Here is a 13,682-nt window from a genome sequence, read left to right on the forward strand (position 1 = left end):
GTATGTATATGAGTGTGTGTGCGCGCGCGGCGCTTAATGCAGTTATCGCCTAATAATCTTTATCAGCGACAAACACTAAGCGCTACGAGGTTTGAGTGTAATATTCATAGTAATGCCTTGTCATCAAGTCGGTGTTGACTGGATCCGCCCGCTTCTTCGCTGCGGTTGTACAACCTGGCGCCGGCGACATAATTGCTTGGGCCATAAATCTTGACGACTTTGATGCAGCCAGCCGAGCACTTTAGAGCATAGGTCGTACAGAGGATTTCAACTTACATGCACATTTCTGCTCTGTTATATTTTCATATCAAAGTGCATACACCAAAAGTACCACCAAATGAAGTAGTAAATGTTATTACCAATGAATAATGCCTGTGTTCCTCTCTCTCTCTCTCTCTCTCTCTCTTTCTCTCTCTCTCTCTCTTTCTCTCTCTCTCTTTCTCTCTCTCTCTCTTTCTCTCTCTCTTTTTTTTCTTTCTCTCTCTCTCTCTCTCTCTCTCTCTCTCTCTCTATATATATATATATATATATAGTGCCGAAAATTTGGTATTTTGACACGGTTTTTTTTTGTTGAGCATGTATAAACTTTGGGTGATTGAAAGGAGAGGTTAAATTTTGACAAAAATACCTCGTGATACCATTGCCTGCTGACTAGGGCCTTACCAATATGGCCTGGAGCATATTTTACCAAAAACTCCCTATACATTCTGCTGACATTGAGGTCAGGTGACAGAAAAAGCTTATTAGGGTTTTTCTTTCTTGAGTAGTGGCTCTCGTAGGTTGTAAAGCTCTTAATATGCTCAATGATTTTATTTGTCCATTTCATTTTTTCAGCATTCGTTCTTACGCCCCCTCTCTTATCAGTACATTCAACTGTACCTTTGAGGATATTTTCTCCAAGTAGCTGCACTCGTCTAGGTGTAATGCCAAACGCATTGCAAAACGTTTTCAGACAAACCTTTACCTCTGATCCTCCACGGAGAACCAGAACGTACGAAAAAGAATGCTGCCTTCTGCTTTCGCTTGGGTGATCATATTGTCCATACCTCCGCCGTTTTATTAGTTGTGGATGGATAAGCCTAATCAAATAGTTTTGTTGCTTATTATAGTCATTTAGCTTCCAAAAGTCTTCAAACATTTTTGTTCTGTATGTCAAAGTTACGGCTGTGCATGACAATTTACATTTACATGATACCTGAAAACAAACAAACAGATTAGTTTTGCATTAGAAATTTAAAAACTATGTAGGTGTATGTGTGGTCTGTGTATGTGTGTGTTTGTGAATGTAGGCTACATAAACTACAAGCAGAGAAAGAACAATGTAGGCCCTAGATAAACATGGCCTACATTGTTTATACAATATATTTCATTGTATAGAATTAACTGATTAGGCAAGAAGTAATCTTCGTTAGGTATCTGTATAAATCTATAAATAAATAATCAATTAGGAGCCTAAACTTACCTCAGATGGGGGATCTTTTGCAGGAGTAGTTTTTCCAGTTTTCGGTGATGTGTACTCATTTCCAGAATTTCTGTCCTTCTTTAACTTGTTTTTAACCCATTCTTCGGGGCACCTTTTCTTCTTTTTTGGTTTTGACGTCGTTTCAATTTGATTCAAACTCATATTTATGGATTAGATCAAGATACTCACTCTACAAATAAATAAATAAACAACACAACATAACCTATAAACGTGTATCGTTGTTGTAAGTCAGACTAGCAATGGTGCAACATATGGTAGCTTGGTTGCGCCATGGACTTACAACCTTTTGACTTGCACTGCTACTTATAGTTCAGTTTTCTCCCACTAGATGCAGCACTATCCAGACAAACTGTTTTGCAATAGAAATATATGGCATTTACAGCGTGTTTTAGTATGAAAAGTGCATTTTTCAATTTGTGGCATTTACAACATTTTGGAAATGCACGATTTATATATATATATACACACACATTTTCAGTCACAGAAGAAACTTATTCATTAATATCCATTAAAATAGATATCAGAGCGAGATAATTCACTTGCTTTGTACGTGATATTTATTATCTAGCTATAGCGTGTGAATATGTCTTTAGATACAATTCTGAAAAGAGAACCTCTAGGTCCTTCTTTAGTTTGCTGTCTGTTATATAAATCTTGAAAAGTGTCTTTCTAAGGAAAAATCTCACAGCCACCACTTTATTTTTGCCAAAAGAACTATGGTGCTAGAGAAAGACAATCACTGACATGGTAATGTCACTGGCATCTGTTGTTGCCTTTGATGGAAGGCCCTCTTGAAGGCGGTGATGTGGAGTGACAATTTCGAGATGCTGTGGCAACCTTAGAGAATACTGATAAAGGAGCACTCAGCTGCCAGAGGTATGCCAGTCGTCGCTTCGCCGGCTCAGATGCCGGACGAGTCGCACGCTCAATGTGGTCCTCAAAACTTTGCATTGACCGCCTTTCTCAGCCATAGTGTAGGGTTTATAATCCTTTTTCCATCGGCTCCATGGCCTGGCCTCACTTGGGTGAAGCTTTAAAGAGCTCACAGTTTAACATAGATATTTCTTTCGCAACCATGATGTTGTGAGATTTAGCTTTTCTACCCTTGTAGTCGATGGGCTGTGTTCGAACCCTTCCTCGGGCAGGAAGCTGCATTTATGAACTGTCTGACTTTCACCCACACTGGGCCATCCATGGACGAAATGTGCAGAATCTTTCGTAACACAATGTAAGCTGTATTTATTATTTTCGTAAGATGTTTGATGTAGGCTGCGCTTCCATCTAAGGAACATGAATGTGGAGGTCCTCGACCATGCTTAACGATTGACACACTTAATATCCTATATGCAACATCTTCACCGTGTCGATTTATATGTAAACGAACTGAACTGTATGCTCCGCGAGACGTTGCAAATGTTTTTCCGCGCATATTATTTGTACTCGGTACATATGTTCATTTAGTGTTTGTAATTTTAGGCAATGTAATAAACCCATACATTGTTATCGTCTATTCTGTTCTCATTTAATTACAATCTTCAGACACATGACCAAGGAAGCCCTGAAAGCTTGCCAGGTATAACATTCATGCATCTTTATCTGGAGACAGTCCAGAAAGCGACAATTTAATGTTCGTCGACCAAGGACAGTAGTCAGAGAAGGGCCAATGTTTAAAGTGTCACTTCTGTCATCATAGGAGTTACCAAGAAAGTGAATTGATTAAATAGTAATTAAAAAAGAGGAAAATTTAGGTTGCCTAAGTAATTTTGGTTCTTCAACACTATTAAGACTTATTCATATGGATACAAATTGTTTTTAGTGGTTTTATAACTTTTAAATATTATACATTTTGAAACAAACAAAAATATTATATTTTGTTAAAAAATATTATTTTCAACACAACAAATGTAGCTGCCTTCAGGTCTAGTTTGCTGATCACTTAGAGGTGAATCATACAAAACTACGTCAATCACAATAGGCATCCTGATCATCTTACACATGTTTGTTTATTTCTTATTTTAGAAAAACTGCCATTCCCTTAGCCCCAAAAAATTTACAGCATATTGGTTTTCAAGGTGCTAAAGGGCAATGCATGTAATTCATTTTGTATAACTAGTTTTATGTTTTATCTCAAACCATATGTGGTGGCACCCCTCCTATAATTGGTAGTATGAATTATGAATTTCAAGACAGTTTTGTCATGTAATATGAATTCTTATGTCTGTACTGTATGAAAATAACAGTCAAGTTATAGATATAATAGACTATCACATCAAAAAAATACATTATCACTTATTTTATAAAATTGTTTATAAGGACTGTATACTTAATACTGTAATTCTCCTCTTAAACCTTACCACCTTCTTGTCTACATTTAGCACCATAGCATACCTCATTCACCATTACTTTAGAATAGTCAGATCATTTTTTCCCCTTCCCCCATTGTTGCATCTATAACAAAATCGTTCCCAAACATCCTAAGCTTTCTTTCCAGTATCATTCATCATAGTTGTTAACTGGTGGGGCTCAATCACACTTCTCTTTGGTACTCCTGTGGTCACTTCCCTTTCTCCCGATCTTTCATTACCCACCTGTTTTCTCCTATCCGTAAGTCTCCTACCACTTTCACCACCCTGCTGTCTCTTACTTGTATCTCCACTTTATACATCAACTTCCTTTGTGGTACTTTACCGAAAGTATTCTCTAAGTCCATTTAAATTGCATTTACCTACTTTCCCCATCTACCGCTTCCAGTAGGTTTAAATGTTGACCAGCCATCTGTGCCACACAATGAAAGCCCCTCCAAAAACATGCTGTCTAACATCCATCCATCTTGGCAACTCTATTTCTCCCACCATACATCGGCTAGCAAAATCTCTAATTACCTTACCAAAAATCGATGTCAAAGTGATATTCCTGTAGTTTGCTTGGTTTACCTTGTCCGTTCCTCCTTTGTAAATTTTTACTCCCATCATTTTTTTCCACTGCTTAGGTAACTTCGCTACCTATAGTGACTACCTATATAAATAGCAATTATAGGTACGCGCCTTTCTCCTCCTATAAAGACGATTATCAGTTGAATAAAACGCGGCCTCGTGGGATATGCACCGTAGGGATCCTTGTATGGCATTCCTCTTTTACCTATGTCCACGTAAATTGCACTTCGTATGTTGTAAGAAACAGAATATGTGTACTTTTGGGGTGTACGATCAAATTATACTCTTTTAAGTTGGCCATTATCTCTTCATTGCCTACCTCTCTATGGAGTGTTTTTATCCATGTTAGTTTTCGTCAAAGAAATAGATGGATTTCAATATTTTAAATAAGGTTTTCGGTTAATTTCAGCTCGTTATAGTGGTAAGTAATTAATTATTAATTGTTTTTTTGGACCCAGGATAGTATTTAAACTGTTACGATAATACGAAAATTGCTAGAACGAAGAATTTTCTGTAGTTTTCTCAGTGAACTTTTCGTGTGAAGCGAACTGATGGATGTGTTTAGTTTAGCAAAAAAACTTGTTTTCATTTTAAATTATAATTATTTTCTTTTATTTTATTAGACTGTTGTAAATTATAGTTTTTAGTTATACTATCTGGGCGAATGTTGACGCCCACGCTTCTTGAGTGTTCTGCTGTATGTCATAACGTTTCTACAAGTCAAAGAATGGTAATATATTTCTGGTGAAGGTGAGTAATGAAATATGAATGTGCAATGATAATATAACATCGGTGATCGTCTGATATGATTTTTTTTTTTAATTTGATATGTTGGGCTTCTACCCGGGGTCAAGGAGTCCTCCCGTTTCTCACCCCCCCCCTTTTTTTTTTTTTTTTCATTTAGTCGTTTCTGCAGGTTTCTTGCCTATTCCATTTCCTCCCCATCCTTGCAAGGAAAGCGTGCCTTCTTTCCATTCGGCTTCATTCCTTTTACTTAATTAATTATTTTGGGAGTAGTCTAGATCATGATTCCACAATAAGAAAGGGGGCTTTTGGGCGGGGAACTATAAACACTATTTTTTATTTAGGCTATTTTATTTTTTTAGAATACTTTTTTTCTATCGTAAACTAGACTATAGTCTCCTTTGCTCTAGTCTATTTTACAATACTGTGATAATTCGTTATCAAAGAAATGATATCTGTAAACGTTACAACGTATGGTAGTGTCGTGAAATAATTTGGCCCTATTTTCATGATGTTGAAAAATAAAAAGTTGTAGGATAAGTGGTGAATTGTGAGGAATTAAATACTATATTGCAAAATGGACTATACCAGGTGGGACTATAGTCCATTTCACGATACTGCCAAAATGTTATGGTAATAAGTCTCATTTTCACAAAATTAAATACTGGTATCTCATAACAAACTATAGGGTTGTCCTATATTCAATTTCACGATACCCTGAAATTTTGATCACAAAAATTAATAGTTTGTACAAATGAAATACCACTATCACTAAACAACTTAGAACTGGTAGAATTTTAGTCAAATTACTAATTAACTTTATTTGCAAGTTTATCAAATCTATTTTAGTTATTGATTAGTGTAAAAATAATATTTCTGTTTGGGGTACAAAAAGTAGATGTTAAACAACTATGAAATAGAGGAACTGATAAACCAGTATTATCCTGAACATATTTACAATAATTCTGTAACTCTAACATGCTTATATTTTGGCATTATTATTTTTCTTTGCAAGATGCGAGTGCGGCATGAATGTCACACCACATGCCATCTTACTTTTCTACCTTGTTTACTGTTTTGGCTAAATTAGTTTCAAGTTAATGAGGAAAAGGAGGGGGGGGGGGAAGAGGAAAATTTGCCCTTGTGCTCTGCTCAAGCTTCGAGAAATAGTGTGCACAGATAAATGATGCAAAGTAAACAGCATGCAGCATTAAAATTGATGAAGCAATAAATTTATATTACTGCGTGCTTGTTTTGTTTTTCTAATTTAAAACCACATATACTTACACAATTTAGAATAGATAAATCACAAGGAATCCTCTGACATAGTTGAGTTCACATGTCTGTAATAAGCCTTTCCTTATTAGAAGTCCTAATTTAAATAGTATATTCTTATTAGAGCCATTTTTTTTCTATAGTTAATAATAGCAAGTTTGTGAGCCAGGCCTCTCCTTGCATTTTTTTTATTAGTCTCTGCTGGCCCCGTTATCGACAAGTCATTAAGCTTAATCCAGTAAAACTAATTTTGGTCTTAGTGTGGTAAGTACGGACTTGCTGAATCAAGATTTTAGATCTATGTGAATAGAGACATTTTATTTACTGATCTTCTTTGTTTGATCTAAATCTATCATCTAATGATTAGTTTAAGTATGTAATGAATTTGGTTGAGTTAATCAACAGGATATGAATCTTTTATCAACTCAGTCATATTTATATTAAGTTTTAATTGTTTATCTTGTTTCTTAATGTCAGTATTGTCTACTTATCTACAATGAAATTCCTTCTATCTCGTATACCTAGACATTACTGCGCTGCCTGTGTTTTAAATGTGCTCGGAGTTTATCGTGACTGTCAGCTGTCGTCTTGTGGTCTTGTTTTTATATTTAACAGGTACAGTTCTGTGATTAATTTTTTAAGAATACCAGTTCTCATAATTTTTTATTTTTTTTTTATTTTTAAAGTTATGAAGATTAGCACATTACAAGTTGTTTTAAATACCAGGGTAGTAGTGGCGCTGGATAATGACAGAGTGACGGTTGCAGGTACCTGAGCCGATCCCAGACGAGGCAGCCAGGGTTCTGTGTATCGACAGTTGCCGGGCGCTGGTAGTGATGCTGGTAGTGACGGTGGGCCGCAGGTGAGGCAGCGAGGCCAATAAGCAGCCATGGCCCTGCCGCCCTACCTGCTGGGGCCGCACCCCTGGGCCACGATGATGGCCCAGCAGCAGGCGGCCCACGCGCAGCTGGCCGCGGCGGCCCAGGCCCAGGCGCACGCCCAGGCGGCGGCGGCGCACGCCCACGCCCACGCCCACGCCGCCCACCAGGCCCACATGCAGGCCCAGGCGCAGCAGGCGCAGCAGGCGCACCACCACGGGCCCGCGCCCGCCCAGCCGCACAAGCAGCACGAGGTCATCTCCGAGGAGAAGCTGCAGGAGAAGGGTGAGGCCCTGCCTTCCCTCGTCCACCACATGTTCTATAACTAGAGCCCGGAAAAATTCGCGTTTTCATTTTGCGATAGGCATACCTGCCAACCCTCCCGCTTTAGGCGGGAGTCTCCCGCTTTTGTGTGTAGCCTCCTGCCCTCCCGCTTTTGCTTCCTTTCGCTTAGCAGCACTAGAAATGGCCAATATCAGGTTTCAAGGTTATGTTTCTCCATGTGCTCGGCGCTGCGCTGTCGCGCTCGCACAGCTGTCTCACAGCTCGGCGATCGGTAACGTTCGTCTCACTTCGGCTAGAACACGAAGGGCGTAGCCAACTCGTAATCAGCGCTTAAAATAATTCGCCAATAGAAATCTTGCATTCTTGATCTTCTTACATGCTTTGTGCAGCTTGGGTTTTTTTTTTTTAGTTGGTCATCTATGGTAGTTCGTGTCATGATAAATAATAATATGTTTACAAAATGAATTGCACGGCGAATGTGTTTATGAAATGAATTATGCGGTTAAAGCAGCAAGTAAGGTTCCATACCTCAAGTAACATGGCGGAAAAGAAAGTGACTAAATACTTGACTGTATTCAAGAAAGCTTACAGTGACGAGTTTCCTTGTATTTTAACTTCCAGAAAAGGAGATCATTTTGCTTTTTGTTTGCTGTGTCGTTGTGACTTTGCTGTATCGCATGGGGGAAGGTGGGACGTCGTGAAACACATCCAAACCAAGAAACATCAAGATAATGTACGCTGTGTTGATGCAAACAAGAAGTTAAGCTTTTGTGGCAGTGCAAGCCGGCAAGAAAAAAGTGTTACGAATGCTGAGTGCTTGTTTACGTGTTTTGTTTTAGAACACAATCTCCCTGTTAGTTGTTCAGATCATGCTGGGTTGTTGTTTCGCAAAATGTTCCCTGATAGCGCTATAGCTCAACAATTTGGCTGTGCACGTACAAAAACGTCAGCAATTATATCTGAAATGGCAAAAATGGAAGAAGAAAAATTTGTGCAGATGTTAAAAAAACAGTGCATTCTCTATGGCGACAGATGGGAGTAACGATAGCGATTCAAAATTATACCCTGTTGTTGTAAGTTATTACAGCAGTGAAGCAGGTAAGGTGGAAAGTTCAGTGCTTTGTGTACCTGTACTGTCTGGAGACTCTGCTGGAGTTAATATTGCAGCATTGATCATACAGTCTTTGAGGTCACGGAATATTAAACTTCAAAATTGCATATCATTCAGCACTGATAATGCTCCTGTAATGATAGGCTTGAAAAACGGGGCAGCAGCACACTTAAAAAAAGAAATGCCCAATTTGTTTGTTGTGGGTTGTGCTTGTCATGTAATCAATTTGGCTGCAGAAAAGGCAGCAGCAACTCTTCCTTGCAAAGTTGATGAGATATTAGTAGATATTTATTTTTATCTTGAAAAAAGTGCAAAAAGGAAAGATAAGTTAAAAGAATTTCAAGTATTACATGACACAGATGTAAAAAAATGTTAAAACATGTTTGCACTCGCTGGCTCTCGCTAGGGAAATGTTTGTCAAGAATGCTGCAACAGTGGGACCCCCTAGCTAGTTATTTCAATTTTAAGGTTAAGTCTTCACGTCCACATGATAAGTCGGGACAATTAGATTCGTACAGGATACCAAAAATGTCCAAAGCTGCCTCTTCTGATAGCCAAACTTCAGTTAAATGTTCTAGCTTGAAACAAAGTTCTGAATCACCAGTTCCAGAGTCAAAAGTAACAAAATTCCACCCTGCACAAAAAAGTGTAAATAGTTCATGTAATCTTTCAAGAGGAGAGATTATTGATGTTCCTTACACGGCAACTAAATAAATTGTTTTGTCTGTTCCTTCAGAATACATTGCCAGTATTTGAAAAACCAAATGTGGTTTTGCAATCGCAGAAACCACAAATTCACGTGTTACGCTGTATTCTAATAGAATTGTTCAAAGATGTCATTACAAGATTTGTGAAACCTACTGTTGTTAAACACTCTTCATCATTGTTGGAGGTTGACTATCACAAGAGAATGAACCAAAAAGAAGATAATTACATTAGAATTGGAAATTCTACTTCTAGGGCAGTGCGTGACCTTAAACCTGAAGAAAAGTCAATTTTTTACTCGTCTGTTAGGGCGTATTTTGTACGTGCATGTGATTACATGCTTCACAAATTTCCCTTCAATGATAAAGTTTGACATTTTTTGTAAATAAATTTCCATTCATGTTAAGTTATGAAGACCAGGTTTTAGATTCTGCCATTGATGATTTGCAGTCGGAGTTTTATCAGTTTCAACTTGAAGATCTTGATGAAGCCATCAAGAAAGAAGAAAGGATTGATATTCAGTGGAGTTTGGTGGGAAAAATTAAAAGTGCATCTGGAAGTTTGAAGTATGAAAAACTGTCTAAGGTTATTCTGGCAATTTTGACAATTCCCCACAGCAATGCTGAATCTGAGAGAATATTCAGCCAGGTACGAAAGTCAAGGACACAGTTTAGGTCATCCATGTCTAATGAGACATTAGACAGATTGATGGTGGTAAAATCAAGGCAACAGGGATGCTGCTATGAACAACAATTTGACTCTGCTTTCCTGAAGAAAGCTAAATCTGCAACCAGAGAAAGCTTGAAGAAGTAATTTATCAGCCAAGTTAAAACTACCTGTAAGTAACTTAGAGTTATATTATCTAAATTTATTTTTGCCATTGATTGTTATTTGGTATCCTGTGTGTTTTTCTTTGAGTTTGGTGTTGAAACAAACTTGCCTCTAGAAATGCCAAACTGTATTCTGTGGTGGTTACTTGCGACAATAATGAGATACAAAAGATTGAGAGTTCTGTGTTGTGAATTTCTATATTGAATAGTGATTTCATTGCTTTAAATATTGCCAAACTTGTATTAGATTAAATTAGATCACGGAGCATTGCTTTCCACAATGCTCCAGTGGGTGTAAAAAATGGTGCAGAAAATAGCAACTAGCCCCATAAAAATATAAAAAATTTCCACCATCTAATTTTCAATTTTTACTTCGAAAAATGGTTAAATAGCACCATTTTGCACCTTCAAATCAAAATTTTCCCGCTTTATTTGGGGAACCAAGTATTTACTCCACTAAAAACCTCCCTCTTTTTGACTAGCCAAGGTTGGCAGGTATGGATAGGCTAAAATACAAATAGTTATACCTCAGTACTGCCTGTGCTATTGGCTCACAAATCATCTGGATGACTGGGCCAATGAGAAACACTCAACCAAAGCTTTATCGAATCACAGGCTGCTACGTTGGGACGTCTCACAAGACAGCAGCCAATGAGTGGGTGACGTTTGACAGAGTGTACGTAGAACTATGGAGTTCATCCTGCAGGTCATTGAACCCGCAAATTTTTCCGGTCCCTATCTATAACTTTCATCTGTTTATTAGTTTACAGCTTTTTAGAAATTCAGAATTCTGGTGCATTTTTGTTGTGTTTAAAAATATGCTGGCACAGTACATTTTCTGCTAATTTATTCATGTGTATATTAATTACCTCTTAATATGTACTCAAAGGAAATATAAAATTAGGTACATAATTTCCACACAAACTTTAGCTGGTAAGATGGGGTTTTCAGGGTTGGTTAAGTTTCTTTCTGGCTCTAGAGAGTGCATCGAACCCTTTCTTTCTGGTTATGTTTGTGTGTGTGTGTACATTACAAATTTTTGCAAATGTAATATTATTTTTCTGAAAAAGTTATTTTCATAATTATTTTTTTTTTAAAAAAGCTATCTTAATAGAATCTGAATGACTTGACAGAATTTAATGGGGTTTGTTTTGTCGGCTAGATATTTTCAGTCCGGAGACCTGAATGTACAGAAATACTCAATATAGTGTGTAGTTTAAAAAAAAATTGCAAGCGGTTTGTTATAAAATAAGGGTTTGAAACTTAAAAACAGACTATCAAAGCCATTGCAATTTATTGTAGATCTTCAGTCTTGGTTCGCAATGTAGTTGTCCTGAGTAGCTGTGTAAACGACTTGCAGCCCAGAAGTGGCAGCAGCTGCAGTCGAAGCGGTTCTCGGAGAAGAGGAAGTTCGGCTTTGTGGACGCCCAGAAGGAAGACATGCCCCCGGAGCACATCCGCAAGATCATCCGCGACCACGGCGACATGAGCAGCCGCAAGTACCGGCACGACAAGCGCGTGTACCTGGGGTGAGCGCTTCCGCCGTGCCCCTTGGCTGGCATCCGTTCTTTGGTGCTGTCGTTCGTGTCAAACTTCACAGCCTTATCTGCATGTATACTTTGAAATCTGTGTTTAATAAAAAAAAATTACATATTAATTTCTATCTCAAAATTTTGTAAATTGTTATTTTTATTATTATTTTTATTTATTTGGAATTTGTCACATGCCCACCAACAGTCATAGACTTTAGTGGTGGGCACTAGGTACATGTAACAACAAGAGCACAGTTATCACTACCAGTGTATGGACTCCCATTATTAATAAAATTTTCATTTTGATCTAAATATCGTTGTTCATTTAAATTGCTACAGCTCATATTCCACTAAGTTGCAAAACCACACAAGTAAAAATAAATACCATTGTGGATTTATAATTAGTTTCTTATAGGTATTTTGTGCGGATAATGAATTAATTGTAACTGGAGCTTCAAAAGTTTTTAACTTTTAAAAATAAATCAAAATAACTTTAAATTTTTTTTTTTAAATAAGGGCTAGGGTTAGTTTGAAATGTATTCCTCATTCTTGACGAAAGAGTGAGGTGGCTAACGATGAAGTGATAGTATATTTGCAAAGTGACGTGCGTGCTGAAGACACGGGAGGCACACCCGTGTGGTTCGCTGTGCAGGGCCTTGAAGTACATGCCACACGCCGTGATGAAGCTGCTGGAGAACATGCCCATGCCCTGGGAGCAGATCCGCGACGTCAAGGTCCTCTACCACATCACGGGTGCCATCACCTTCGTGAACGAGATACCCTGGGTCATCGAGCCCGTCTACATCGCGCAGTGGGGGTGGGTGTTTCCACTGGCTTTCAAACAACAAGAAAACATTTAAATATGTTTGAAAAAAGTTACTTTTTTATAACAGTAGATATCGGAGTAAATGGAAACTTAACAGGAACTAATCATATGATATGGGAAGGAGTTAGTATTTTGTAAAAAAAATATGTATATATTTATTGTAGTTAGAATTTTTAAGAAAAAAATTACTTATAATTAAATTATTTTTTAACTCTGCGACAGAGATGAAGCCATAAAAACTTTGATTCAACTTTAACTTTTAATATTTCTAAATAACAAGAGTTGGGCAAAATCTCAGGTTTTTTTTCAGGGCAAAACTTGTTTTTCCCAATGTTATTCCGGTAGTATGCATTACCAAGTGTCAAACTTGCTAACAAAACTATGTCACCATAGACCCAACTTGTGCCTTGAAAGCGACATAATCAAAGGTAAACGTAAATTAAAATGCCAAAATTGAGTGGAGATTATTGAATGAGTGCATGGCCATCGCAAATAAATAAATAAATTGAGTGAATAATTTTAGTTAAATGTGTAAGTATGAGCAAATTTAATCTCCATTTTGCATATTAGACTTAGACTTGTTTTTGTTTTAATTTCGTGGTTATCATAAAATTAAATAAGGTTACCTTTATTTCGTGATTTTTTGCAGTCTTTGGAAAGCCCCAGCTCCTATCAAAGTATAATTACTAAATTAGGGCCTATGCAATAAAAAAAGAGGTTAACTTTATTTCTTTGGAATTTGTGAATTCGAATAATTCCCACTCCCATCCTATTTCAACGGAAAATCCATTTTTCCATCCCGAACCTTAATTAATTTCGGCAAGCTCTGCTTTAAATTAAATTTTGGTATAAACATCCACCTGTCTTTGTTGCGTAGAATGTGAATATTCAAGTAGGGCATAAAATGATTTATATAATTTTCCTGTTATTATTGAGATGATTATTGTTTTGTAACAACAAGAAAATATGTTTTTGATGAACAGGCGAGTGAATAATATTTTGCCTGGATTTGACTTTAAACTCTTTTTAATGAGAAATAAGGGTGGGATGGGATTTTATAAATTTTTTTCTTTTTATTCC

At 37.3% G+C, this 13,682-nt stretch overlaps 1 protein-coding gene across 1 annotated transcript in view; it reads left to right on the top strand.

Annotated features, from left to right (window-relative positions):
• The first annotated feature begins 4,745 nt into the window (after positions 1-4,745).
• LOC134539595 (pre-mRNA-processing-splicing factor 8) overlaps positions 4,746-13,682 on the top strand; it is a 60,714-nt gene continuing 51,777 nt past the window's right edge. The window contains exons 1-4 of the mRNA XM_063381760.1: positions 4,746-4,837; positions 7,298-7,598; positions 11,605-11,773; positions 12,429-12,593. Of these exons, the coding sequence (XP_063237830.1) occupies positions 7,325-7,598; positions 11,605-11,773; positions 12,429-12,593 (608 nt within the window). The 5' untranslated portion in view covers positions 4,746-4,837; positions 7,298-7,324. The remainder of the gene's footprint in view (positions 4,838-7,297; positions 7,599-11,604; positions 11,774-12,428; positions 12,594-13,682) is intronic.

The sequence above is a fragment of the Bacillus rossius genome, chromosome 15 (assembly GCF_032445375.1).
Source record: "Bacillus rossius redtenbacheri isolate Brsri chromosome 15, Brsri_v3, whole genome shotgun sequence".
Lineage (NCBI taxonomy): Eukaryota > Metazoa > Arthropoda > Insecta > Phasmatodea > Bacillidae > Bacillus > Bacillus rossius.